We start from the raw sequence: 27,856 nt of genomic DNA, 5'->3' as shown, positions 1-27,856 counted from the left end.
TCCCCTGGCACTGGGCACCTCCAGGCATAACACTGCTTCACCTGCTGGTCCCACGTGAATGGGTCAGCAGGTGGCAGCTGGAGTCAGGAGGCAGGAACTGGACTCTTTGGGGCACGTGGGGTCCCCACAGAGCCCTGCCATGCCCAAGGCCCAGGACACAGCATCCTGTCCTGTGATGCATCCTGAGAGGTGGCCAGTTAATTCTGCTTTTTTTTTTTTGCCTGCATTTGATTGCATTAATAATCTCCTCTGATAACAGTATTTAATAAAACCAGGCTAATATGGCGCAGTTAGGAAATGTCTTTGACATTTTACAATTCAATTTCCATGCAGTAAAAGGCAGGGCAGCTGCAAATCCAATTGTGGTGCAGTGCACAGGGTGCGCGTGGCCGGCGGCTGCCAAAGCAGCCCCATTCCCCCCCATCCCTCCGGCAATGCAGGAAACTTCCCCATCCATGGCTGCTGCTCCCAGCTCCTGCTGCTGCACATCCCCTGAGTGCTGCGGGGATGGCCACGTGGGACGCTGCCCTCTGTATGTGTATGTGACCACAGGGAGATGCCCACCCCCAGCACAGGGGCTGAAGTTGGCTCCCACTGCTGCAATACTTAACAAGGTGTCAGTGCTTCCCTTATAAACTTCTTTTCAGGGTTTATAACCGCGTGTGAAGCCTCGCTCTGAGCAGGGACTTGGCAGCTGGGAGCACGCCGGCGTGCGCCAAGTTTCCTTCCAGAGGGGGATTATTACTCAGCTCGGGGTGACATGTATTTATTTTACATTTTCTTGCATCTCTCTCTGGCCGGGCCAGAGCTGCCGACACAAACCCTCTCTTCCCGCTCCCGTTTTGGGGCCGGCTGCAGGGCCTGGGCAGCAGGGAATGCGGGCCAGCACCCTGCTCCCAGTCCCGAGCTCCCATGCTGACCTGAATTTCCTCGCGCAGCCCTGAATTCACCTGGTGTGACACCAATTAGTCCTTTGCTGCAGGCAGGCGGCCTCTCGTGTTGGGGCTCTCAGGGTGCTTCCCTCACGGGGACCTCGTACTGTGCCACCGTGCTCCCCAGAGCACAGTGCTCAATGGTGGGGGGGAAAAACTCTGGGCACGGCCAGGACCAGGCTGGGCACCAGTGCCTTGGGGTCCTGGCAATGCCACAAAGTTCTAAGGGTTGCAGCAGTGCCATGGGGCCGGGTGCTGCGTGCAGCCCCATCTCCCCCTTCACAGCCGCCGTGTGGTTTCCCGTAGCCAGCCTGGCGTCTGGCTCTCTCCTGCTCCGGCTGCTCTGCCTTTAACCCTTCCCTTCCCCTCACAGGCACTGGAAAAGGCCGTGATTGCCTCCATGGATCAGTGAGTCTAAGTGCTACCAGCCCTCTCTACTCCCCTGTGCTTGCAGGGCCCCACTTTCTGATCCGGCAGTGGCGATGCCCATGGATGTGGCTCAGCACGTGGCAGGCAGGAGCTGTGGGGTGCATCATGTAGGATGGTGATGCTTGAGGCTGTGCCTGTGTGTTAGCTGCCATGTTGCTCCTGTTGGTGCAGCTGTGTTCTGTTGGTGCGCTATGTGTCCCATGGGCTGCTGCCCCTCCTGCTGAACACTCGCCATAAATCTGCTCTGCACCCTCTTTGCCATGCAGGGCAGCTAAAGGTGCCTTTCACAAGTCTTCAAAGCACCGTAGGGAGAGCATTAAAGAATGGATTTGCTGTTGTTTAATGGCCGGTCTGCATTACTGTTGGACCAGGCTCCTGCAGGCAAGGAAAGGAGGCTGGGAGTTAAAACCTGCTTGTGCACTGCTCTGATGTTGCTCTGGCCCTGCTCTGTCCCATTGCTCCAGAGGGGTGTTCTGTGCCGGGCCAGTTACTGAGCTGGTGCGCTGCACCTACAGCCACTTCTGCCTGATCACTGTCCCATCCTGCAGCAGGGACATGTGCAGGATAGCACAGCATGCCCGGGCAAGGAGCAGGGCTGCTCACAGGTTGGCTCTCATGCCAGGCTGAGAGGGATCTTTAAGCTGTAATGAAATGTTAATAGTATTTTCCAACTCAATATGGGAGTAGAAAATGAGGTGTTTAACACTGGGCTCTGCAGCGACAGGAGCAATCAGCCTGAAAAATGGGAAGTCAGGGATGCAGCACCATCCCCGCACAGCCTGCTGCTGTGGCACTGTGACGGATGGGTGCTGAGCCTGGTGTGAGCTGCGTGGCCAGGGGAGTGCAGGGCTGTGGGGAGCGGCCTCTCCTTGGGCCCTGCCAGCAAGGTCACTGTGCTGTGTGATGACAGTTTGTGCCTGTTGTGAGGATTGGGGTGCTGCGAGCTGCCGGGATCCCAGCACTGTGCCATGCATGGGCCCGAATCAACTGGAGATGGAGCAGGCTGGGGTCAGCGTGCGGCCACAGTGGGTGCTGCCATTCTGAGCATCATGCCTGCAGCTGGCTGCTCCGCGCTGGCTCTGCTCTGCTCTGCTCACGTGTGTGCGTGTGCATGCATGCATGTGCCCATCAGCATCCATGTGCATCACGTACCCTTGTGCATCTGTATGCATCCGTGTGCAGTGTGCGAGCGCGTGCCTGTGCGCTCGCCCCTTGCAGCCATGTGTTCTGCATGCCTGTGGCCCCGGCCTGGCGTGGGGCTCGACGCTGGGGCCGGCTCTCGGCAGCAGAAGCAGCCGCCGGCTGATCCCTTCCAGATGTGGCTGTCGGGGGCCCGGCTCGCACCGCCTCCTCACGAGGCCCATGGAGGTCTTGTTCCGCTGCTGCTGGCGTGCACAAAGCAGCACCTGCCCGGCTCCTGCATTGCAGCTGGGCTGTTTATGGCGTGCTCCTCACGGCTCCGTGCTGCTCAGCAGCAGCTCTTCTTCTGGCTCTCTTCACTCCAGCGTTCACACGCTCTGTGTTTCTCTCACTGAGCCCTCACACCCCAGCTCCCAAACCGACTCCCTGCAGTATGTGTTGTTACGGTGACACTGGGGGTATTGGGGAGCGGTTCTTGAGCCCTGCCTGTGCCCTGCAGAGCTGTGAGATGATTGAGAGCAGCGTGCCCCTGCTGCAGCTCGGCTGCGTGTCCCCGTGCTGTGCGGTGGGCATAGAGCTGTCTGTGGTGATGAGTGGACAGGGACAAACGATGGCACTGTGGGTGCTGTGTTTGGTGCAGACCCTCGGGCTGATGTATCAGTGTGTGGTCTAGGAGCTCGAGTCATGGCCCTGCAGCAGTGCTCTCTGCATGCACAAGTATGGGTGCTGCTGTGTGCACAGGGAGCTCCCCACTGCATCCCAGAGATGCCCACAGCTGGATGATAGGAGGCCAGGTGAAAGTGACTGCTCGTTAGTTAATGATGCTTTAAGGTGCACGAAGCTGCCAGTCCCCTCCTGCAGCCTAGCAGGTCTCCCAGTGCTCCCCACTCTTAGGAAGGGAGCGAGGGGCTGGGAGAAGTTGTGAGGACATGGATGGGGCCAGGCAGGACTGTGTCTGTCCCATGCAGCGCCACTGCCTTCCCCATCTCTGCCTCCTCCTCCATGACCTGTGTGTGCCCTCCAGTCCCGTGCCGCGCGGCAGCTTCGGCATGTTGGTGGTAACTCCTTCCAGCCGGTGTGATTACTGAAAATTACCTGTTTAACATCACCCTGGAGCTGGGAGAATGGATTTCAATTAAGGCTCCATGAAAACGGCACCAGCAGGGATTTGAGCAGAGCTGGGGGTGGGTGTGCTGCTGGTGTGGGGCTGCTGATGCTGAGCACTGTGCTGCTCCTGCAGTGCCGGTGCCACCTCCCTGCCGCCGTCCCTATGGCTGCAGCCTCGTGGGGTGGCTGGGGGGCAATGGGAGTGACCGCGGTGTGCGGCTCAGCCGGGCTTCCTGGCACGTGGCAGAGGTCGGGTGGGGATATGGCCCGGTGATGTGTGGCAGCAGGGATGCTGGTGGGGCCACTGGTGAGCACAACCTGGTGCTGGTGGGCAGTATGGGGTCTCATGTAGGGACCCGGGTTTTGTTGGGTTTTGTGGGGGGCTGTGGTCGAGGCGGTGGATCTGGCCCCAGCCCTTGGCTCTGTGCTTGGTGCTCCCGCGCTCCTCAGCGCCCGTCTCTCCCTGCGTGCCGTCCTCCCCCATTGGTGCCATCCCTGGCAGCCTGGAGGGACAGCCCGTCCTTCCTCCCTTTGGTTCGGAAAGTTTCCTTTTTATATATATATAAAAAAAAAAAAATTACAAAGGAGTCCCCGCTGCCTCTTGAAAGCTGCATTTAAGTTGCTTCATTCTGGCCCCAGGGGACAGCCCTGCGCTGCTGCAGCACCGTGACTCAGGCTGCCACGGCCTATTGATTTTGAAGTGCAGATTTCTTGGCTCCCTGGGGAAGGCTCCTCGCAAGGGCCGGGGCATCAGGAGCAATCAGTGCCCACAACTCCACAGTGCCCCTCGGCCTCACCCTGGGCCTCTTTTTCCCTGGGGGAGAGCCATGCTGCAGCCACCGCAGCCCTCCTGCACCCTGTGGTCCCTGAGCTGTGTCACTGTACTGGGATGAGAGTGGGATTGGTGACATGTTGGTGGAGAATCTAGGGTCTTGGGGAACAGTTTGTGATGGGCAGTGGGTACCCAGCTGTGGTGCAATGGATGTCCATCCAGCTGTGACTGGCAGCTGTCTCGTTGTGGTGGGTGCTGGGGTGTCCATCTGTGTTGGGCAGTTGTTGCCCAGCTGTGTTAGATGGTGGATGTGCAGCTGTGCAGGGCAGTTGTTATCCAGCTGTAGGGGCACCGAGCGCCCAGCTGCAATGGGTCCATCCCAGCCCTACCATCTCTTTGCCCCAGGCAACCCCTTCCCACGTAGCCCTGCTACAGTCATGCCTCGCCAGCGGTCCGCCAGCTTCCCAGTGCATTATTTATACCGTCAACATTGATCTGAAGACGATAATGGCTTCATTAGCATCTCAGCATAGCGCGGGGCTCAGTGCTTGGCACGACCTTGGCTGCAGGAGAACACGCGCTTTGCTGTCGGACAGCAGTGAGGAGCAGTCTCCTATGGGCACAGCCTCCCCACTCCTCACCAGCCCCAGTCCTGGCACCTCCGTGAGGTCCCCACAAGCACAACGGCACACTCTGCCCATGCGCACGCCCGTGGGGACCCGGTGACACAGAGCAAATTGGACGGCTCTTGCCAGGGCTCCTCGTGCAACGCCAGCTTTCAGCGCCCGTTGTTTGTGTGGCACTCGTCAGCAAGGATATAATTAAGAGCAGCTATTTTGGATGCTTCCTTTATCTGGCAGCTCGCAGCGATGTTGCTGCAGGATCCCCCCACACCCTCTGAAATCACTGCCGTGCTCTCCAGATGGGGACGTGGTGCTGGCAAGATGTGGCTGGGCAAGGAGTGGGCACACGAAGCGATGGGCACCCGCTGGGTCATCCCAGACTCATTAGTGGCCATCGAGGCGGGGAGGCAGAGGGGCAGCCCAGCTTTCCCCTCATTAGATGGATGTTGATGTAGTGCAGGTTGGAGCCATCTGCTCAGTGCAGACGCTCGCTCCCTGCGAGCTGGCATGCTGTGATCACCCCATTGCAACCTGGGGGGAGCAGGCAGCACTGGGGTGCCCAGAGCAGTGGCACTGGGGTGCAGTTGGCATGGGGCCAGGTGTTGGGGCTGGGCAGCATTGCTCACCCTACAAACGCAGCCCTGCACATGCAGCCGCTCGTGCTGTGCTCGCCATATCCTGCCCTGCAGGAGCGCGTGGGGCGGGAGGATGGGGTTGGTTCCTGCGCGCCAGGCTCTGAATCCAAGCGTACATTTAGCTACTGTGATCCCGTCATTTAAGTAAAGGCATTTATGAGAGTAGTAGCTGGGATTAGCTCCCCGAGGCGGTGTTTACACGCAGCAGACTCTGTTTATAGTCGGTGTCTATGGCAGATGTCTGCGTCTCTCTGCGTGCACAGCAATCTCTGGCTGGAGACGGTCCGGCCGTGCTAGGGTTGCTGGATCCCAGGAGCAGTGCAGTTCCTTCTCCTGGAGCTGATAGGGTCCTGCCCTGCCCCACATCATCAAGTCCCCACGTTGCTGCAGGATGCACAGACATCAACTGCTGGGCCACAGAATGAGGGAGTGCAGGGAGCCAGGCTCAGGGAGCTTTGTGCTCCCGCATGGCACATCCATCATCAGGACAGTCTGTGGGGACATATGGGTGTCCCAAGGACATGGTGTGCTGCTGGGCAGCACCGAGCGCTCGTGTGTGCCCGGTGTTCCCCATCACTGCTTGGGTGCAGGTGAGATGCTGCGCAGGTGGCAGCAGGCTCAGCATCTGTGCAGAGCTGCACTCTCCTCCCCATCTGCCTATTGCCTTTTGTGTTCGCTCTTTTTAATTGGCAGCGCTCTCTGCTCCTTCTCCTCTCCCTCGTTAGTTGGAGTTTCCTGGTTCTTCTGTGCCATTAATGAGCTCTCTTGTGTCTTGCCCCCTCTGAGCAGTCTGTGCATCCCGTGCCACGTCTGAGGCTGTAAATCTGGCAGCATGTATGGGGGTGCCGTCCTGCTCCTGGGGCACCCATCCTGCCCCGAGCCCCTTGCAGCAGCGAGCACCCAGCCACGCTCTAGCTGCGATGCTAAACTCCTTGCACCACTCTGCCCTACACCGTGCCAGGATGTGCTGTGGGCTGGATCTCCAAGTGGGAGCCAGTGCAGCATCTGTACTGGTCAAGCATGGCCCTTCGTTACAGGAAGGGCTTAATTGTAGGGCTATGGGGCCGTGTGCCCTCAAAGGTTTTCCCTGCAGCCCCTGGGGAGCCTTGGTGCTCCTAGCTGGTGTGGTGCTCTGCCTGCCCTGCCTGCTGCTGTTGCAGAGCCTTTGTGTGGTAAGGGCCCTGGTGCAGGCACAGGGCTGGTTCTTTATTGGAGATGGAGCTGCATTGGCTCCTGCCATCTGAGGCCATGGTGGGGGCTGCAGGGGTGCCAGCCATCATCCATGCAATCCATCCCTGTGCCAGAGGGCACCTGGCTGCCAGCAGCACCTGGGGCTGCACTGTGGGAGTTTCAGGACCACCCCCAACTGCTCCTCCCAGGGTCACTGACAGCCATTTCAATTTCCAGTAGCCCAGCTGAGGATGTTATCCCATCAGTGTGAGCTGTCTCCCACCTTTTTGAAGCTGAGGAGCCGTGCTGGGGTCTGTGCTTGCTGCAGCCCCGCCAGGGTGAGGCGGGTGCTCCGCTGCTGCCAGAGCTTTAACGAAAGTCAAACCGCTGCGCGGCTGGAAGTCACTGACTAAGCACTTGGCACGAGCATTTATTGAAGTGCTAAACAGATTTTGGCAGTGGCAGCCTCTTCTGCAGGTGCAGAGAGAAGAGTTTCTCTGCTCTGGTTTATTCAGCATTCGGCCAGCACAGGTTTGGCCAAAGCTGGGGGTGCAGTTTGGGCACCATGTGGCACTGCCCTGTGTGGGGACAGGGCTGTCACTGTGCATGTCCCTGCATGCAGACACAGCAGACCCGGGCTGGGTGGGGACGGCGGTGATAGCAGCCGCCCCTCATGCCAGCAGCACTGCTGCTCCATGCCTGCAGCTGGAGGCTGAGTTGCTGCATCCTCGGGGAGCTGCGTCCCTGATTTGGTTTTAAAGAAGGCACTTTGGGTCTTAATAGGAGATAATTAGAAGCTGCTGGCTGGGAAATGAGCCTGTGCCGATCCCAGCTGGGATTGCAAAAGCGGGTGCACGGGGATCAGTGTCACCTTAGCATCACTGCTGCACCCCACAGTGTCTATCCCCTGGGGAAGCCCCTCGCTGGGAGCAGCCTGTGGGAGAGGGCAGGCCCTGCTGCCACTCGTCCGTCTGTCCATCTGTCCGTCCTGCGAGCGGGGCCCATCTTGGGGCCAGGGCTGAAGACTGGACCCAGTGTTGTGTGCCAGCCCACTGCTTTTGTCCGCCGGCGATTTGCATCTCTCAGGGCGGCTCGGCCCCTCTCCCGGGAGCAGCTCATTGGGGCAGCAGCGGGCAGCGGAAGCGGCCCTGGGCACCTCTCCACCAGCCCTGAATGGCACCTTTGTTGGGAAGCCTGGCAGCAGCCCTGGGATGGCGGGCACCCACTCAGCCCTGGTGCTGGAGACTGCTGCAACCGGGATGGGACGTGAGGCTGCCACATCCCTGGGGTCCAGCTGCACCAATGGGGATTTGTTGCTGGAGGATTTTGTCACTGTGTTAAGGAGCGTGGGCTGCCAGGGCAAAGGGGCTGCCCTGCCATGGAGGGCATGCTTTAATGGTGTGATTTTTGGGAAGAAGGCAAGCGGTGTGGCCAGGGTGTGCTGGGGGCCTCTGGCCCTCCCCATGCCATGGGGACCCTGCGGTGCCCCTGCCCACCCTGCAGCTGCCTGGTCACGCTGTGTGCCAGGAGGAGATGCTGTGAACCTGATGGATGGGAGCTGCTATTTGTTGCTATTCAGAAGCCATCTTCCTTATCTATCATCCATCGGCCCCGGGCTGCGCTGTTGTTAGCAAATGTATGGCTTGTTGGGCTGTCTGGCGGCTGATGGAGCGCAGGAGGGAGTGGGGGCACGCAGAGCTTGGCAGCATCCGCGTGGGCAGAGGGAAACTTCTCCCAGCGCCTGGTACCATGCACCAGGCATATCCCTCCCTCTGCAGGGAGGGGACATACAGGGAGGGGTCAGGTAGCTGGGATGAAGCTGTGAGGCCCATGTGGGTCAGTGCCGTGCACAGCGCTGGCTATGGGCAGGGATGGCACTGCCTGGTCCCCATCCCCAGGTGCCTCATCTGCATGCGCCTGGCCCTGTCTGCGCCACACGGACTGGGATTTAAAATTCAATCAGGGCTTTACGTGCCAGGAGAGGCTCTGGCTGCTCAGCACTGGCTTTACCTGCGTTGCGGTGAGACCTGTCCTGTGCTGCAGTGATTGAATGGGGCAGAGGCTGAGAGCACAATGCTGCTCCAGGTAAGGGGGTACAGGCCCCCAAACCCCAGTTCTGTACCCCTTAAAGTGTGCTGGTGGATGCCAAGAGACCCTGGTGATGGAGCAGGGTGCCTCTGGGGGGCTGGGACCCCACTCTGAGCCACTGGCAGGTGCGGACCCCGTGGTGGGCCAGCAGCAGCTGCTTGCTGCCTGCACCTGGCGAGCATCCCTCTGTGCCCGGTGTGCTGACACAGCTCTTTGTGTCGTATAATTGAATATTGCTTTCAGGTGCTGATAAGTATTGCAGCCTGCAGCATGAGCGAGGACCCAACAGCTCCTCCATGGTGCTCTCTCCTTCTCCACCTGAAATCTCCCCTTGCAGGGCTGTGCCCGTGCTGCAGCACCTTGCCTGGCTGTGCTCCCAGGCAGAGGAGCAGCTGCTGATCTGCTCTTCCTCAACACTCAGTGAATGATTTCCCAGAGGCACAGGGATGCACTGCTGCCTGCTTGCTGCACTGCACACAGGGATGGCTGCAGCTGGGTGACGTGGGCACCCCGTGGTCTGGGGTCACCGCTCCTCCTCCCCTGGCTGTGCAGCCCTGGGCTGTGCCCCCCCCACCCCTGAGGGCTGCAGCTCAGCCAGGCCTTTAGCCTCGCTCCTCCTTCTGGAGGCCCCAGGAATGGTGCCACAGCTGAGCTCAGAAGTGTCCCACGTCCCCATGGCTCTGTTGTGTTCCTGCTCTCTTACAAGGAAGAGCACTTTCACTGAAAAGCCTGACTGGCATTTGTGGATAAATCTCATGTAAATCTCACTCCATCCCTCCTTGCTGCGTTAATTGGATTGCTGCAAGGGACTTCATTCCCCCACGTCTTTGGTTGGAGTCAGGAGGGGTCTGCACAGAGGAAGGCAGGGCCGCACCATGAGGTTTGGGGCACGGTAGGGTCCTGTGGGTAAGGGAATGGGACAGAAACCCCGTGTCAGCTGTGGGGCTGTCAGCAGGTGGTGGTGGGCAGAGCAGCACTCTGCCTCCAGCAGGGGGAAGCTTGCGTCGCCATTTGCTTTGGGCATTTTGATGCTTGCAGGAGCAGCTTTTTCCTGGCCCTGAAATGCTGTGCATGGCCACCCTTCTTTCCAGACCTCAATTCTCCTGCTTGCAGCGGCCCACAAGCTTGGGGCAGCCCCACACAGCCCTATGCTACATCTGGCCCTGGGCTGTAGCCAGCAAAACCTACAGGAGAAGTTGCAAAACCCACCAGTAGCCGTGTCACCCTCCCCAGCACACCCTGTGCCCAGCTGTGCCACCTCTGCCTCCTGGTTAACGGGCTGTCTGCTCTTCCTCTCTCTCAGAACTCCTCGGATCAGCAAAGAGAGTCAACGTCAACTTCCAGGACACTGATGGGTAAGTGCAACCCTGCTTGGGGTGTGCATGCTATTGAGTGTGTATGCTATGGGCTTTGCATGCTGTGAGGTGCAGTGAGTGGGAGATCTCATGCAGGTGTGCTGGGCTGCAATGCAGATGAGCGTGACCACACATGTGCAGGTGGCTTTGTGTGTACCAGCTATGCATAGCAGTGGAAATGAGGGCTGAAGGACACAGGTGTGCTGTGCTCCTGCTCTGCCAGCCTCTGCCCCTCATGCTCTGAGTGGTGGTGGTGCTTTGGAAGCACCCATTCCCGCTTCCTGCTGGTTCATCAGCTCTGCCAGCCCGCACATGGGCACGTGTCTGTGTGCATGGGTGCACACCAGCGTGCAGATGTGCATCTGAGATTGCGTGCGCATGCAAGCATGGCTGTGTGTGTGAGCAGTGTGTGGGTATGCTGGGCAGCACCAGGGCAGGCACATGGCTGCTTGGGCAGGGCGGGGGCTGCGTTACCCCATAGCCCCCCTTTATGCAAGGCCTGCTGAGGGCTGGGGTGGTATAGGGAGAACCTGCACTCTGCCTGCGGCTCCTGATGGGCTCAGGGTGTGCAGGAGCAGCCCTGCAGCAGTTCAGCTGTCCCAGTGCTGTGCCTCAGTTTCCCCATCTCTGCTGCATTTGCTGGTTCCCAGGCTGGTACTCAGGTGACCCCATGCTCTCACCGGGCACTGTACAGCTCTGCAGATCTCCCTGCCGTGTATGGGAGAAGACCCTTAGGCAGCCCAGGGGCGGCGGGGGAGGGGGGGTGTTGTGATTTGCACCATCTTGAGCCGATTTGAGCAGGGCGCTGGAGCGGAAAACGCTGACATTTCCAGGCAGACGCTGGGGATCGGCCTCCTGAGCGAGCTGTCTGCTCTCATCGCAGCGCCCGACGGAGAGCAGACGGGGAATCACAGGCAGTGGGGCTGCGGTGCCATACTGTGCTGCCGAACGGGGACAGGGGGACACGGCTGTGTGCAGCGGGGGGTCACGGTGATTGCAGGGGTGGCAGGATTGCCCCTCACTGCACACAGTTTGGTCATGGGGCCTTCAGGGTCAGCAGATCCCATGCTTTGTTGGCTCTGGGGTGACTGTGAGAATGGGACAGGGATGCTGCCCGGAGCAGTGGGGTGGTGGGTGCAGCCTTGCAGAGGATGCTGCTGCCAGAAGCAAGTAGGTCAGCACCTACCGGGTGGGAGCGCAGCAGAGTGCAGTGGGACGAGGGGCTTTCCCCAGCCCCCGGCACAGGGCAGGGGCACTGCGGCCATCTGGCAGCCTGGTCCCCCCCCTGCTGCTGCCCACGGTCGCGCCGCTGGGGCCAGGCTGGGGGAAGTGGGTCAGTGGGGAGGGGTTCCCTGGTGCCAGCCGCTTCCCAAGCGGTGCCCAGCCTCTCACCTCCAGTCCTGGGGCTCCCAGGGCTAAATGCTAAATAACGATAATAAAGCAAAATAATATGGATTGGTGGAGTCTGGTCCCTATGGCAACTCCTTCTCTTTGTGCCCACAAAGGGCACAGTGCAGAGGCATGCATGGGGGGGCTGGCAGGAGGCAGAGTAGGTGCCCTGGGTGCTGCGGTGGGTGCAGGCTGGAGGGGACAGCCCACGGGGACAGTGCCTGAGCCCCTCCTGACACTGCACCCATTCCCCAGGTTCTCTGCCCTGCACCATGCAGCACTCAACGGGAACACAGAGCTCATCTCGCTGCTGCTGGAGGCACAGGCTGCGGTGGACATCAAGGATAACAAAGGCAAGTGCCTGCAGCCATGCCACCCTGGGGCTGGTGTGCAGGGCAGAGCACTGTGCCTGGCTGTGAGTGCACTGGGGTGGGAAGTGAAGGATGCCCTTTGCTATGACATGGGGACTACATCCCTCCTGGGGTCCTGCCCCATGCCCCCCCACCCTCTGCGCCCTTTGCAGTCTCTGCCCGGGAGCATCGCTGTGCCCTGCAGGGCTCACTGCTGCTCATCCTGCTCACCTGTAGGCATGCGGCCCTTGCACTATGCAGCCTGGCAAGGCAAGAAGGAGCCCATGAAGATGGTGCTGAAGGCAGGCTCCTCTGTGAACATCCCATCAGATGAAGGACAGATCCCTCTGCACCTGGCGGCACAGCACGGGCACTACGACGTGGTACAGCAGGACTGGTGGTGGGGCACAGGGGACAGCGGTGGGGCTGTGATGCCCTCCCTGCCCCTGCTCACACCCTATGCTCACCGTACCTGGTCCCTCTCACCCACAGTCCGAGATGCTCCTGCAGCACCAGTCCAACCCCTGCATCATGGACAATTCGGGCAAGACGCCCCTGGACTTGGCATGCGAGTTTGGCCGTGTTGGGGTAAGTCCTTGCAAGCTGGGCCCCCCTGAAAGGCAGATCTGGAAGTGAGTGGTGGGGTCCTTGGGGTGGAGGGTCCTGTAGGGTGGCATGGGGTAGCTGCGAGGAGGGACTACAGCAGGGGCATCTCCTGCTCTTGTGTCCTGCGGGCTGACCAGGTGTAGGGCACCCCTGTCCCATGTCTCAGGGGGCCATCTCAGGGCGGCTGAGCCGTCTTTGCAGCCCTGCTCCGTCTGTGTTTGCTGATCCAGGTGGTCCAACTGCTCCTGAACAGCAACATGTGTGCGGCGCTGCTGGAGCCCAAGCCAGGGGACACCACCGACCCCAATGGCACCAGCCCTCTGCACCTGGCAGCCAAGAATGGACACATCGACATCATCCGGTGGGTGCTCCAGTGTGCAGGGAGAGGGCCGGCACCAGTCCCATCCTGCCCTTTGCTGACCACTCCGTGCACCTACAGGCTCCTGCTGCAAGCTGGCATCGACATCAACCGGCAAACCAAGGCAGGCACAGCACTGCATGAGGCGGCCCTGTGTGGCAAGACGGACGTGGTGCGGCTCCTGCTGGATGTAAGGCCCCCCCCACCACTGCTGTCCCAGGGAAGGGCTGCAGGACGGGTTTGACCCCACTGGAATGGCACCTCCTGGTGGGGGGGCCTAGGGCAGCGAGCTGTGCCCCTGGCAGCACGACTCCCTCCATTTGGGGTGGCCCCAGGGGTCCCAACCAGCTGTGTGCCATCCCAAGCTCTTCCCATGCCATTGCAGAGTGGAATCAATGCCCATGTCCGGAACACGTACAACCAGACGGCTCTGGACATCGTCAACCAGTTCACCACCAGCCAGGCCAGCAAGGAGATCAAGCAGATGCTGCGGGGTAAGGGAGCTGGGTGGGCACCTTGGGACCAACTGTGGGACGTTTCCATCAGAGAGCCTCTGGGGGGGATCTCAGCACTGGACACCCACCAACGCTGCCCTCTGTTCCCGCAGACGCCTCGGCTGCACTGCAGGTGCGGGCTGTCAAGGACTATTGCAACAACTACGACCTGACCAGCCTCAATGTGAAAGCTGGAGATGTCATCACCGTGAGTGTGGTTGCCTGGGGCTGGGGGGGCATAATGCGGGTGGGGGGCACAGCCCTGTCCTGACCCACACCATGCCTACAGGTGCTGGAGCAGCATGCGGACGGGCGCTGGAAAGGCTGCATCCATGACAATCGGACCGGCAATGACCGCGTGGGCTACTTCCCCTCCAGCCTCGTGGAAGCCATAAGCAAGCGAACAGGCAAATACTTCCCCACCTCTACCTCCCAAACCTGTGTCCCAAGGAGCAGCCCAGCCCTGGGGACCCTTCTGTCAGGCTGTGGGCTCAGGGGGTGCGGTGCTACTGCTGAACCAAGGGGCAGCGTCCCCATTGTGCATGTGAAGTTGATGTCCTCACCGCACGGGGACATGGTGTGTGGGGTCAGTGCCCCTGTTGTGCGCCTCCACCACGTGGGCACACTGCTGTATGGGGGTCAGAGCCCCCAGTTGTGTGAAGGGTCAGTGCCCTCGTTGTGTGTGCTGGGGGAGGGGGGGGGCAGAGGGGTCAGTGCCGGCAGCCCAGGAGTGTTGGGTGGGCAGTGTTTGTCTGTGCATGGGGATGGTGTGGGCTGTTACGGTGGTTCGGGAACATGGTGCTCAGTGTGCAACCAGGGACAGTCCCAGCAGCTGCACATGGGGCTGGGTACTGGTGCCAGGGACCTGGCACTGCCGCACTAGGACTTACCCGTGGCCAGGGACCGTATCAGGGAGAGGAACCCACTCCCTGCCCTGTGTTTCCCCATCCCATGCCCGCAGGGTGCGCAGTTCCCTGAGGTGCCCTTGGCTGCGCCCAATGCCAGGAGCAGTGTGGCAGTGCAGGCACCGCACCGAGGTGATGCACTCAAAGGCACTGCATTGACCAGCTCACTGCCCACTGCTGCTGCATGATCCCAGCCCCGCGTCACCCCGCTGTGCGTTTCAGTGAGGTCCAGGGGAGTGGAGCTGTGCCAGGCTGCACTGAGCTGCACATCCGTCCTCGCCAGGCAGCAGGTCGCGTGCTGGTGCTGCAGAGGCAGGGATGAGGCCTGTGTCTCCTGGGCTGTGTTGCAGTGGTGTTTCCAGGGTGTAGGATTCGTGGCAGCCCCAGGAGCACAGCCCCACAGGGCACGAGGGCTACTCCAGGGCTTGGCACAGCAGTGCTGCCCTTGCAGCCCCACTCCTGCAGCAGGGCACGTGGCGTCCTGGGAGCCCCATGGGGACTCGGTGTTCCCCAGTGCCAGGCGTGGGGCAGTGGGGAGTCTGCAGGCTGTGCCCATGGGTCGTGCCCTGCCTTGTGCTGTGCACCGAGTTCTGCTGCTGCTTCGTGGCTCGGCTCCTTCTCAGTTGGGTCTCGGTTCCGCCTCCTCCAAGTCTCTCTTGGTTGCTTATTTTGTTAGCAGCTTTTTTATTTTCTTTTTCTTTCTTCCTTTCGTTCGTTCTTTTTTTCTTTTTATTTCTTCTTTTCTTTTTTTTCTTTTTTTTTTTTTTTTGGTGGTGGTGCTGAACATGTCTCTGTTATTTTGATTCTTTTCATTTTGTCTCTTGTTATGTTTTATTATCAGGTTCATGGGAGACTGTAACAATCCCCCAACAGTACCAAAAGATCCCGCTCCCGGCTTACGGGGCTGCTGTGCTAAACGGTGACGCCTCGTCCCATCCGTTCCATTCCCTGCCTCCACCTCCACCTCCACCACCACATTCCCATCAGACTCTTTTCAGTTCCTTTGGCTATCACAGGCTCTCCCCTAGCAGTGCCGACGAGCCGCGTTACGGACAAGGTAGTTCACCGCTCGCTTCATTCTCTCGATGGATTTCTTTCTTTTGAAGTGTGTATCTATTCTTTTCTATCCGCTCGGCTTCTCTTCCCCGTGCCTTGGTGCCTGCCGTGTGTTTGCAGGGCGTGTGCTGGTGCGCGTGCATGCAGATGTGTGCATGCGTGTGTGTGTGCATGCGTGCGCGGCTGCGTGCGGCTGTGTGCACGCGTGCATGCAGAGCGGCCCCTCTGCTGCCCTCTCCTTGCAGTGCTGCTGTCACCCTGCTGCAGCCACATTCCATCCCTGGTATCCCTGGCCATGCGGGCAGCTCTGGAGGCGGCGCTGAGCCCCTGACCGTGTGCACTGTGCCCATCCTGTGCTATCCCACCCGCAGCATCCACCCCCAAAAACACTCTGCAGCCTCCTGGTGCCAGGTTGGGAGGGAACAGCAGGAGCGAGGAGCCCCTGCCCTTGTAGCATCCCCTCCTGGGGTGTCCAGCACCCACAGGGCTGGGGCTGTGCATTCAGAGCGGGGCTGGCACTGCCTGGGGGTGCTGTCAGGGCTGGATCCCCACAGACAGTGCCCAGCTCCATCCTTGGGACTGTCTCTGTGGCACAGGCGGGTGACGGGCACTGCTGCTGTGGGTGCTGGTGATGGTGACTGGGGAGCAGATATGGAGCCGGGGGTTCTCACGGCTGTAACCTCTGTGCTGGCACACTGTGTCATGCCCTCGAGGGCTTCTGCCAGCTGTTTGGGGCTGGGGGTGCTTGTACAATGTGAGGCACACGTGGTGTGTTGGAGGAGCACTGGGCCATGCCTGGGCCCACAGTGTGATGAGGATGGGGATGCAGTACTGCTCCATGAGGTTTTCTCTCGCAGTGGGTGGCACTGAGCCCCAGCTCTCTGCGGCCACAGCACGCACAGTGGGCACATCTCAACCCAAGAGCGCCGTGGCTGTCAGCTTCCTGCTCACGTTCCTACCGTGAATTTATCACCTTGCACCATCTGCCCTGTGCTCCAGCCCGACTGGGAGCTGGGCAAGTGGTCTCATGAATAAAAATATCTGCAGTGGCACTGGGGTGCAGCTTGGGCACAGCTCCAGCACAGGGCCGCTCTCCATCACCACGCGATGCTGTTTTACGCCTCAGCCTCACTGCAGGGGGTTGGTACGTGTGCTGCCGTGCTGGGCATCTCCAGCTCTGCTCAGTGTGACCCGGACCCAGTGGGGCTGGAGGGAGCAATGGAGGAGCGCATTGATGGAGCTACACTTCTGGAGTGGGTTGGAGTGCATGGGGCTGGGTCTCATTACTGCAGCTGGGTCACCCCCGTGTCACCTACTGCTGTAGGGCACCCTGGGGAGCACAGCACCCTGGTGCCTGGTCCTGCAGCATCCCCACAAGGGTGCAGGTGGCCACATGGGGACAGCCTTGCTGCCTCAGCTGGGGACAGTGGGGTGGGGGCTGTGGTCGTGACTGCCTGAGTCCACCTTGCTGCCTCCTGTCCCCAGCAGTGGGTCGTGTCCCCATCCTGCTACGCGTGGGGACAACGTGGTCCCTGTTCCCTAACTCCTGCAGTGGATCTGTCCTTGGTTGGTGCCTGGCAGGACGGGGCCCTGGCTCTGGCCATGTGCACATGGTCACTCCGTGCCGGCTGCTTGAGGACAGGACCGAAGGACAGCGTTGGCATCCCCAAAACCCTTGACTGTTTTTTTTTTTCCCCTGCATACGGTGGTTATGGGCCCGGGGCCAGGGCTCACCTCTCCCTGTGCCACACTGCTGCGAGGCCCCTGTGCCGGGTCACACCTGCCTGACGCTGCTCTCTCTGCTCTGCCACCAAGGGTCCCGCGGGGCCGACATGAGCCCGTCCCACCTTTCACCATCGCAGGGTGGATCGGCTGCACCCGCACCCACTGAGGAGATCTGGGTGCTGCGGAAACCTTTCACAGGTACAGTGGGCATTTCCCTCCCTGTCCCTGGGGCAGCACGCATTGCAGCACCGCGGTGTCCCCGTGCCTGGACACAGAGCCCTGATGGCATCTCTTCTCCCTATGCAGGTGGTGACCGCAGCAGCCTGGGTAGCACAGGCAGCGTGGCCTCAGCCCGCAGCTCAGGGAGTGGGCAGAGCACGGGCAGCGGGGCGCATGCCCTGCATGCTGGCTCCGAGGGCGTCAAGGTAAGGCCGTGCACCGGCACACAGTGACACATGGCTCTGGCATCGGCACTGGCTCGTGGTGGGACTTTGCTCCTTTGGCAGCTGTGACCCCATCCTGAGCAGGGTCCCTGCTGAGATTATTGCTCTACCTGGTGCTGCAAGGTTCTGCTGGCATCCAGTGCGCCACAGACCATGGTTGTCACCATCCTGCCACCCTCTCCCACCCCCATGCTGGCTGCTCGCTGAGCTCAGCCCCCAGTACCTGTGCAGCATCTGGCCAAGGCCCGAGCTGTGCATCTCTGCTGCCTCTCTGAGGATGCATCTGCACCGCACACTGCACCGCACACTGCACGCCACCATCTGCACGCGGCTCACTGCAGCTACGCGCTGCACGCTGCCATCTGCTCGCTGCGTGCTACTGCCCAGTGCACGCTGCTGCCCACACACTGCCCTCTGCATGGGATGCAGTACCCACCGCACACTGCACATTATACTGCGTGATGCACATTCTGCACCGTGCAGCGCCCACTGCACATTGCGCGACGCACACAGCACACCGCACGCTGCGCTCTCTGCACGGTACGTTGCCCACCACTCATTGCACACTACACACTGCTCGCTGCCCCCTGCACTCCGTGCACCTCAGCCCCTGCCCATGCCAACCCATCCCGAGGAGCCCCACGAGCCCACCTCCCTGCAGACAGGATGCTGTGGCTGGCTGGGCACTGAGCCCAGTGTGCGCCCTCCATGCTAGGCACCGTGCTGATGGCCACCATGGCTGTACCGTGCAGGGGAGGCCGTGCTGGCAGCCCTCTCTGGCGTGCGCCAGGCTGTATTCGGGGTGCCGCGGTGCCGCAGGCTCCCACCACCCGCGAGCACCATATGTGCTGCGAGCGCTGCTCTCCCCTCCGCAACCCAGATCCGCCGCGCTCCTCCCTGCAGCACCGCAGCGCCTGCCGCGCACCCCCCGGTTCCCTGCTCGCCTCACTGCCGCCTGCTCTCCCCCCTTCTCGGGGTGTTTTTCAGCTGCTGGCAACGGTCCTTTCCCAGAAGGCTTCTGCGCAAGATGCTGCCGTGGGCGATGGGCCGGCCAAGGCGCAGGACATCCCCGCAGGTGCGTGCTGCCGGCCCGGCTGCTGGGAGCAGGAGGAGCCCTGGCCCCGCCGCGGGCTTGCCGTGGGCTGAGTGATTTGTCTTTTTTTTTATTGCCGCGGCACCCGGCGCAAAAGAAGAAAACGTGTGGGTAAAAAATGACTCTCTCGCCTTTCGGCTGCTGCCAGGCCTTCTCCTGCCTCGGTTAGTGGGGGCACCGCGGGGAGGGGGGGGGGGGCGTGGGTGGGCGGTGGGGCGAGAGCGCTCCCCGGCCCCTTCCCCTCCCCAGCCCCCCCCTCTGCCGCTGTCTCGCCGCCCGGGGGCTCGGCCGGGGGCTGCCGGGCCGGGGGTGCCCACGCCGCGGGGGAGGCACGTGGGGGACGCAGGAGGACGATGCTCGCGTGCCTGGTGTGCGTGCCGGGGGGTGCCCAGGCTGCAGGGGGGAGGTGCACACATAGGGGGGTACAGGCGTTGATGGGGGCGGTGTGCATGCTGGGGGAGTGCAGGTATTAGGGAGGGAGTGCACAGATGTGGAAGGTGCCCACATGAGTGGGAGATGGATGTGGTGAGGAGGCACATGGCAGAGGGAGGCACATGTGAGAAGGTGCCCACGCGAGTGAGATGCAGACAGCGGGGGGATGTGCGCGCCTGGGGGATGCACACGAATTGGGTGGGAGGTAGTGCGCACACACACACACACGCATGCAAGGAGGATGCAGGCACAAATAAGATACAGGTGCCAGAGGGATGCATGCATGCGCTTGCACACACATACACACACACAGGAAAATGCTCACACAGCGTGCAGTTACATATAAGGAGGATGCACTTACCAGCAGGGGGAAGGGAATGCTCTTGTTGATCTGGATTAGAAATACGAGGCTGAAATTTCTGGGCAACCCTTGTCACCCCCAGGCTGCTGAAGGCCACATCCTGAAGTCAAGGGGTGTCTGGGTGCCTATGGGGAGTGTGGGGGGACAGGGCAGCTAGTGGCAGTTTGCTGGGTCTCCGGGCTGCTGCGAGGCTGAGCCCAGCCCTGTGTCAGTGGCACGGCCGGAGGAGTGGGCACAGATGGCTCTGGGCAGCAGGACCTCAGGCTGCTGCCTGGGGCACGTGGGCAGACAAAGAAAGCAGCTCTGGGGAGGGGTCTGCCTCCTGCTGGGCCCATGAAAATATTCTGGCCCTCAGCCTCCTCTTGGCTACCCCAGGTGAGCACCATCCTCTTAATGCTCCAATGATGCCACGGTCTGTAGGAGCTATGAGCATGATGGCATGGGGGCCAGGGAGACCGTGGTACCCTGCAGAGCTCTGTGCCAGCACAGCCTTCTCTGTGAGCCTGGGGACAGCCTGCTGGCCTTACTGGGCACCAGCAGCACAGGGCTGGCACTGTCCCAGGGAGCACAGCCCAGGTAAGGGCACCCCGCTGCATGGGGTTGGATGTTGCTCTCCTCTGCCTATCCTAGCCTTGTTGCCCCTGGCAGGGGTTCTGCTCCCCGCCTTGCACAGCCAGAGTCTGGGGGCTGTAGCACAGGGATGCACTGAGGAGGGCCTGACCAAGATCCCAGCACCATGAGGCTCTGCAGCCCCATGGTCCCATCCTCACTGACTGCTGCCCCCCAGCAGGCTCGTCGCGGTCGCAGAGTGTGGCCAGCTCCCCCTATGCCCCCCAGCCGCCTGCCGAGCAGCAGCTGAAGAAGATGGAGCCACCATCAGAGGGGAAGGTGAGCAGGGAGCACTGAGTGATACCCACTGAGGATACCTGCAGAGTGCACAATGATGGGGGGCATAGGCACAGCCACCCCCTCACCCACAATTGTGGGCAGAACTGTGCCACAGCCACCTGTGCTGGCATGGCTGAGTGGTGGTTCTGGTGCTGGCCATGATGCCATGCCCATGGGATGCCCAAGCCAAGGGGCTTCGTGGCCCTTCTGCAGTGCTGACTGAGCTCAGGCCAGCGTGCAGCTGGACAGCCCATAGGGCTGTGACAAGGACAGAGCAACAGATCCCTGTGCCAAGGGAGCTACACCACCTTTCTCATTCTAGAGCTCAGAGGCTGTGTACCAGTGGCTGTGCAAGTTCCAGCTGCAGCTCTATGCACCCAACTTCATCAACGCCGGCTACGACATCACCACCATCAGCCGGATGACACCAGAGGTGAGGCCATGAGGGCAGCCCTGGGACTACCACCTGCTCGTGGAAAGCAATCCTGATTCTCCTCTCTCCCTCAGGACCTCACGGCCATTGGTGTCACCAAGCCAGGGCACAGGAAGAAGATCGCCTCTGAGATCAATAATCTCAACATCCCCGAGTGGCTGCCCGAGTACAAGCCGGTAAGGGCTGCGTGGGGCTAGGTGCCGTGGTGCCACATCCAGAGCAGTGCTGGGAGCCCTGCAGCAGGTTCCATCCAGGGAGGGCTGTCACAGGGGGGATGTCGGTGGGAACTGGCTCACTGCTCCCAGATGGAGCTCACATCCCATGGTCCTGAAGCTGGGGATGGGCACTGGTGGCCCGGGGACCTGAAGCATGTCCCCTGCTGAAAGCCTGGGAACCATCAGGCCAATGACAGCTGTCACCACATGGATGTGATGCTGTCTGTGCCTTGATGTTGTCCCATCAGCTGGACCACAGTAAGGGGTGCTTGGAGCACAGAGGTACAGAGTCCCCTGGGCCCTCCCTGGCGAGTGCAGTGACACGTGCGGCAGTGTCACTGCATGCAGTGCCACCTGGTGCTGAGCAGTGTCCCATGCCCCCAGGCCAACCTGGCGCTGTGGCTCTCCATGATTGGCCTGTCCCAGTACTACAAGGTGCTGGTGGAGAACGGCTACGAGAACATCGACTTCATCACTGACATCACCTGGGAAGACCTGCAGGAGATCGGCATCACCAAGCTGGGTAAGGTCCCGTGACACAGCACTGCGGTGGCCCGTGGTTCTTTGGCTGACACTGATGCTATGTGCCATCCCCAGGCCACCAGAAGAAGCTGATGCTGGCAGTGAAGAAGCTGGCAGAGCTGCAGCGGGCCGAGCTGGGCAAGTATGAGCCGGGCACACTGAAGAGGAAGGCGGCGGCATGCCCAGAGGTGCTGGCCATTGAGTCCCCACCACCTGAGCCACCCGAGTGCCAGTCACCCAAGATGACAACGTTCCAGGACAGTGAGCTCAGCAGCGAGCTGCAGGTGGCCATGACAGGTGAAGGCCCTGAGGAGGCTCCCGAGAAGCCAGCCAACCCTGCAGCCCCTGGCTACCGATCGCCACCAGCACTGGGCGGCCGCACCAGGCAGATGAGCAGCTCACAGGAGCTGCTGGGCGATGGGCCCCGTGCCCCTGCCAGCACCGCCATCTCCAAGAGCCAGGAGTACCTGGCAGAGGGGACCCCTGAGGGTCCCCCTGTGCCACCGACCAAGGAGCTTCGCCAGCCACGGCACGGCCACTCTATCAAGCGTGCCAGTGTTCCACCAGTGCCCGGCAAACCCCGGCAGCCCTTCCCGCCTGCTGCCGGGCACCTGACACCACCGCAGACCCCCGGCAAGCCACGTCCACCCTCCCCGCAGGGCCCATCGGCACCCCACGCCACTGCCAAGGTGAAGCCCACTCCACAGCTGCTGCCGCCGGGTGAGCGCCCCGCATCACCCCGCTCCCTGCCCCAGTCACCCACGCACCGTGGTTTTGCCTACGTCCTTCCGCAGCCCACCGATGGTGAGGGTGTCCCCCCGGGGGTGCCGGTCCTGCCCGTCTCAGTGCCGGTGCTGTGCCTACCACCAGCAGGCGAGGGTGAGGAGGAGCCGGGGAGGCCGAAGAAGCGGGCACACAGCCTGAACCGCTACGCCGCCTCCGACAGCGAGCAGGAGCGGGACGAGCTGCTGGTGCCCGACGCAGGGCCTTATGCCACCGTGCAGCGGCGTGTGGGGCGCAGCCACTCAGTGCGGGCACCTGCCGGTGGTGACAAGAATGTCAACCGCAGCCAGTCCTTTGCCATCCGCCCCAAGAAGAAGGGCCCCCCGCCACCACCACCCAAGCGCTCCAGCTCTGCCATCTCCAGCGCTGGCATGGCCGAGGACTTCCCCAAGGACGGTGAAGGTGAGGTGGCTGCCGGAACCCCTGGCACCGAGGGGGAGAGCCGCCAGGAGCAGCGGCGTGCCAGCGATCTGGGTGGCAGTGTGGACACGGGCAGTGCTGGCAGCGTGCGCAGCATTGCAGCCATGCTGGAGATGTCCTCCATTGGTGGTGGGGCACGGGCACTAGCCCTGCAAAAGCCACCTGGAGCTGGTGTGCCTGGCAAGGGGCCTGATGGATACTACCTGCAGCCGGGAGCCCCCCCGGGCAGCCCTGAGCGTGCCCGTGTGGCCACCGTCCTGGCTACCGTCAAGCACAAGGAGGCCATTGGGCTGGATGGGGAGGTTGTGAACCGGCGCCGGACCATCAGCGGCCCTGTCACCGGGCTGGTGGCAGCTGCACGCCGTGAGCGTGCCGACAGTGTGCGCTCCGAGACAGGCGCTGATGGCCCCAGCGAGCGTCTGCGGGCTGAGCGTGGTGGCTCTCCAGACACCATCCCCTTCGCTGAGGAGGGCAACCTCACCATCAAGCAGCGACCACGTGCCCTGGGACCGGCCCGGGTAGAGGCAGGTGAAGGGCTGTCCCCAGCGCACCGCCACGGGGACCTGGCCAAGGTGGAGGCCAGCGCCACACTCAAGAGGCGCATCCGTGCCCGGCAGAGCCAGCAGGACAGCGTCCGCTTCATCCTCACTGAGTCTGACACTGTCAAACGCCGGCCCAAGGCCAAGGACAAAGAGCCAGCGCTGGAGCAAGCCCCTCTTGTTGTCTACCAGAATGGCACCGGCACTGTCAAGCGGCGGCCGGCCTCAGAGCTGAGTGGAGCTGAGACACCCCCAACCCCACCGCCTGCCACCCGTCCCGATGGCCCTGACTTCACCCCACCGTCTGCCGAGCCCAAAAAACCCTTCAAGCCGCCGGTGTCCCCCAAGCCCGTGCTGACGCAGCCAGCGCAGAAGGTCCCTGGGCCACCAGTGCCCATCCCCAAAAAGATGCCCGTCCCAAGCCCAGGCAGCCCAGGTAAGTGCCCATGGGCATTGGGGATGGTTGGTTGTGGGGTGCCCCTTGGGGCACTGCACCGTCACTGCAACCATCCTACCCCATTGCCTCTCCCTTCTCTCCACAGAGGTGAAGCGTGTCCATGGCACACCACCTCCGGTATCTCCCAAGCCCACACCACCCCCAACAGCCCCTAAGCCCCCCAAGCCCCATGCCACCATCCAGTCGGTGAGCGCGGGCTCCACGCCAACTCCGTCCCCTGCCCGGCAGCTGGGTGCTGCTGCCAAGCCCTCCAGCACACCACCCTCGCTCTGCTCCAGCCCTGCCAAGCCCCTCTCACCCGGCACTCAGCCCCAGCAGGTGCCAGTGAAACCGCCACGTTCTGCTATCGCTGGACCCTCTGTTGACAGCGCCAGCCCTGAGCTGGTGCAGCAGAAGCTGGAGGAGACCAGCGCATCCCTGGCTGCTGCACTGCAGGCTGTGGAGGAGAAGATCAAGCAGGAGGACAGCCAGGCGGCAGAGTAAGGGCTGTGGGAATGTGGTGCATGGCAGGGAGCTCTGCGAGGGCTGGGGGCTGCACTCTGAGCTGCATGGGGATGGCAGTTTGGGAGGATGGAGTACCATGGACTGGTGGTGGTGGTGACACTGGGGACAGCACCATGGACATGGCACTGGGGCATGGGAGGGCACTGGAGCTGTAGTGGCACTGGGGATGCTAACCACTGTGGGTCAGGGCCATGGCACGGGGCAGAGGTGGCCATGTGGTCCCAGTGCATGCGCTGACCGGTGCCCACCACTCTCCCAGCTCCACTGCAGAGGCCAAGAGCACAGGCAGCATCCTGGACGACATTGGCAGCATGTTCGACGACCTGGCCGACCAGCTGGATGCCATGCTGGAGTGAGGGGCGCGACGGCCCCGCGAACCTCAGGGCTTACGTGGGCACAAGGGCACAACGATCCGCGACCTCCCGGCCCCACCGTCCCCTTTGTACAGCCGTCCCCTCCCGGACCTCCCATCCCTCGGGGTTTGCACAAAGAAGAAGATACCTCAGGATTGTGCTCACGGACTCGGCGCCCGCCCGCCACGGCTCCGGCAGGACTCCCTTCTGCAGAAGCAAAAAAATACAATAGAAGAAGCAAAGCAACACCACCCGGCCTGAAGCGCCCTGCTCGCACCAGATCCGGGTTTGGGGTTTTCTCTCCCTACCCGCGGTGGCCCCATGGTTGCCCTGCCGGCCCCGGTCCCCGAATGTAGCACAACCCCGGCGTGGCACTGATGGCATTCATCCACCCGTGCCCTCTTGTTCTGGTGGCGAGTCTGGATGGGTGATGCACTTAGGTTTCTTTAATTTTTCTTTTCATTTACTCTTTTTGTCATTTTTTTCCTTTGTCATTAGTGAGCCTTGGGGTGGGCATGGTGCTGGGTACCCCCACAGCGCCCAGACCCCTGCGCCTGCAGCTCTCCAGCCCCACGCTGCTGCTGTGGGCTCTTCACGTCGGGGTGGGAAAGGGGCTTTTTGTCGGTACCATTGCAAATGGATGAGCTCCTGTTTGGGGCAGGTGGGGAGCAGCGGGTCGTGCCCCTGCCTGGCCCCTCGCCGCCGGGGGAGAGGACGTCATAAGCTATAAAGAAGTATTAATTTATTGGAGGGGAAAAACGACTGAGAGATATAAAGCAGTATTTCCTCCATCCCCAAAATAATAATAATAAAAAAAAAGAATAAACTTTAACAAATATATATTTAAAAGATTTAAAAAAAAAATATTAGCAATTATATATAAAGCTGTTTAAAAGAAAAAATCAAGAGAGAACTGGATTTTAGCTTGAGAAAAACTATTAGATTATACTAAGCTGTGTGTCTTGTGGCAAACTCATTCTCCGAGTAGCACAATATTTACCTTTATCTGGGTGGAAGGTACGTGCAAGCCGTTCTGTTCGGGTTTTCCGTTGGGTTTCAGTGTACCGTCTTTCTTTTTACACAGTTAAGAACTCAAAGGATGTGCCTTGTTTTATGGAGGCTTTTGTTAACTCTTCTACTGGAGGTGTTTCATTTCTTTCTGGAGTGTCTTCAGGTTTTCGTTCGACTTTTTTTGGCATTTGTTTTGTGTGTGTGTGTGTGTGTGTGTGTGTGTGTGTGTGCACGCGGTGTGTGCGTGCGTCCCGGCGCACGGCTGTACATTCATGTATAAACAGGAGTCTGGTTCAGTCGCTTGAGTTCTGATGAATGCAGTTTTTGTTTGCTTGTGGTTCCCAACAAAGTGTTGCTGTACCTCTCTCTCTTCCCGAGCCGCGCAGGCTGGGCTCGCCCTCCCCTCCCTGCCTCCCTCCCATTGTGGTCGCTGATCCAGATGTGTTTGGCACAACTTTGAAATTTCTTTACAAAAAAAAAAAAAACAAAAAATAAAACAACAAAAAAAACCCCACAACAACAACAAAAAAAGACTTTAAAAATAACAAAAAAAAAAAAAAAGAAAAAAAAAATCACCCGCCTGAAAATATCTGTTGAAAGGAAAAAAAAAATATGTATCTACAAAAAAAAAAAAAAACTCCATAAAGTTCTACATGATGGATATATACATATATATATATTTTTTATGATTAAGTTATGGACTCTGTATCGTATCCCATCTGTCAAGCTATGCATCTTGGTGCTTTCCCTGCTCTTCTGTGCTTAGATTTCACCTCTACTCGTCTTATTCTTCCTATTCTGAATAGTAGATGGCTCGTGGTGCTGTGAAGAAGTTTGCTCCTATACAAAGTCTGGCAACAAATATTTAAAGAAAAATAAAAAAAAATAAAAATAAAACCCCGCCGGGCTGCCACCCCTGTTTGTGACCCAAGAGGTGTCCCCTGGTGTGAGGGGCCTGATGCCATCGGGGCTGGTGGGGGCACAGCAGTGCCGCAGAGCTCCCAGTCCTCATTATGAGGAGCTGGGTGGATATGGGGCACAGCCCAGAGCCCCCCCCGTGCCTGTGCCCTGGGGGGGAACCAGTACCAGTCTGGGGCAAGGGGCTGCGGGCTGCTCCCCACCTTGGTGCCCACAGTCCTGGCTGGATGTCTGCAATAACTCACGCCGGCCAGGAACAACTCTTTCCACTTTTATTGTCAATGAAGAAATAATCAAATCTATATTACAATCTTAAAAACAGTAGAAAATGTGAGTAAAAATGCAACAGAGGCTTTTTCTCTTTAATGTGGAAACCATTATTACAGGGTGGTGAACAATGGACTTGTGTTATTTGAGAACTAGCTGTGGCGTAAAAATCGTACCTGGCTACTCAAGAAAACACCTCTTCCCAGATGGATCAGCCTGACATCTTGGCAGTAAAATTAAATACTAGAGACGGAAAGGGCTTGGGGACCTAACCCAGGGCACGGCCTAATGCTCAGCTCTACCATTTACATGGGACCACCTCCCAGCCCCTACCTGCGCCCACCCGAATCGCTGGGTCCCAGGGCTGGCCACTAGGACCTGCACACTGTGCTGAGGGCACCATGTGGCTCTTCTGCATTCCCACGTGGCAGACCCGAGAGAACAACTGGAACATCCGTGGGCCAGACCTGTCCTGAGAGCTGCCCACCGGGGTCCTTGAAAGGGGAAGAACCGCGGCTGACGGGCAGCAGCAGGCAGTGCTCGGTGTGGAGAGGAGCTGCAGCAGTTCTTCGGAGTGGTGGCATCACCCAGCAGGCCGACAGAGGGAGGAGTTTTTGGTCTTTCAGTGTGCAGAACTAGGGCGGCTCTCGCTAGCACGTCCAGACCTGAAGGAGACAACAGCAACCCGTGGTCATGACAGTTTTGAGCAGCTCCACTGGCTTCTCTTTGTCATCTTGTGGAGTTTCTCTTTGGGTTTTCAGCCCCCACAGCACCTCTGCCAGGAGCTCAACCTCCCACCCATTGAAACTCATCTTCTTGTTTATTTAAAGCCAACTCCTCCTTCATTTAACACCCTAGTTCTAGCACTGGAAGAGACCAGAGCATCACAGAGAAGTCTGAGGAAACCAACCTTTACAGTGCTGTCCACAGCGCCAGAGAAGAGGCGGCCCCTGGAAACTGCAAGGGCAGTGACACTGCCCTGGTGCCGCAGCAGCGTCTGAGTACAGATCATGTTGTCCATGCTCCACACCTGTAGGCACAAAGAAGGCATGAGACGGAAGGCACGGACAGAAGAGGATTACC

General features: G+C 60.2%; 2 protein-coding genes across 10 annotated transcripts in view; one reads left to right on the top strand and one right to left on the bottom strand.

The window, feature by feature from the left end:
- The window catches only part of CASKIN1 (CASK interacting protein 1), a 30,596-nt gene extending 3,157 nt beyond the window's left edge, over positions 1–27,439 (top strand). The window contains exons 2-21 of one of the 2 annotated variants that reach the window (XM_015294456.4): positions 10,200–10,251; positions 11,896–11,993; positions 12,228–12,373; positions 12,483–12,578; positions 12,827–12,957; positions 13,036–13,144; positions 13,340–13,448; positions 13,562–13,656; positions 13,738–13,855; positions 15,195–15,410; positions 17,225–17,332; positions 17,441–17,559; positions 18,565–18,652; positions 20,254–20,351; positions 20,674–20,784; positions 20,859–20,960; positions 21,384–21,522; positions 21,597–23,699; positions 23,806–24,199; positions 24,484–27,439. In XM_015294456.4, the coding sequence (XP_015149942.2) occupies positions 10,200–10,251; positions 11,896–11,993; positions 12,228–12,373; positions 12,483–12,578; positions 12,827–12,957; positions 13,036–13,144; positions 13,340–13,448; positions 13,562–13,656; positions 13,738–13,855; positions 15,195–15,410; positions 17,225–17,332; positions 17,441–17,559; positions 18,565–18,652; positions 20,254–20,351; positions 20,674–20,784; positions 20,859–20,960; positions 21,384–21,522; positions 21,597–23,699; positions 23,806–24,199; positions 24,484–24,580 (4,529 nt within the window). In that variant the 3' untranslated portion in view covers positions 24,581–27,439. The remainder of the gene's footprint in view (positions 1–10,199; positions 10,252–11,895; positions 11,994–12,227; positions 12,374–12,482; positions 12,579–12,826; positions 12,958–13,035; positions 13,145–13,339; positions 13,449–13,561; positions 13,657–13,737; positions 13,856–15,194; positions 15,411–17,224; positions 17,333–17,440; positions 17,560–18,564; positions 18,653–20,253; positions 20,352–20,673; positions 20,785–20,858; positions 20,961–21,383; positions 21,523–21,596; positions 23,700–23,805; positions 24,200–24,483) is intronic. The other variant, XM_015294458.4, reaches the window with a different exon arrangement.
- TRAF7 (TNF receptor associated factor 7) overlaps positions 26,765–27,856 on the bottom strand; it is a 28,647-nt gene continuing 27,555 nt past the window's right edge. For all 8 annotated transcript variants that reach the window (XM_015294204.4, XM_025155097.3, NM_001012528.3 and 5 more), the window contains 2 exons: positions 27,684–27,803; positions 26,765–27,438 (listed from right to left, as the gene is read on the bottom strand). In XM_015294204.4, the coding sequence (XP_015149690.1) occupies positions 27,424–27,438; positions 27,684–27,803 (135 nt within the window). In that variant the 3' untranslated portion in view covers positions 26,765–27,423. The remainder of the gene's footprint in view (positions 27,439–27,683; positions 27,804–27,856) is intronic.

The sequence above is a fragment of the Gallus gallus genome, chromosome 14, assembly GCF_016699485.2.
Source record: "Gallus gallus isolate bGalGal1 chromosome 14, bGalGal1.mat.broiler.GRCg7b, whole genome shotgun sequence".
Lineage (NCBI taxonomy): Eukaryota > Metazoa > Chordata > Aves > Galliformes > Phasianidae > Gallus > Gallus gallus.
The sequence above is the reverse complement of the archived record's forward strand: the minus strand, read 5'-3'. Positions and strand labels throughout refer to the sequence as shown.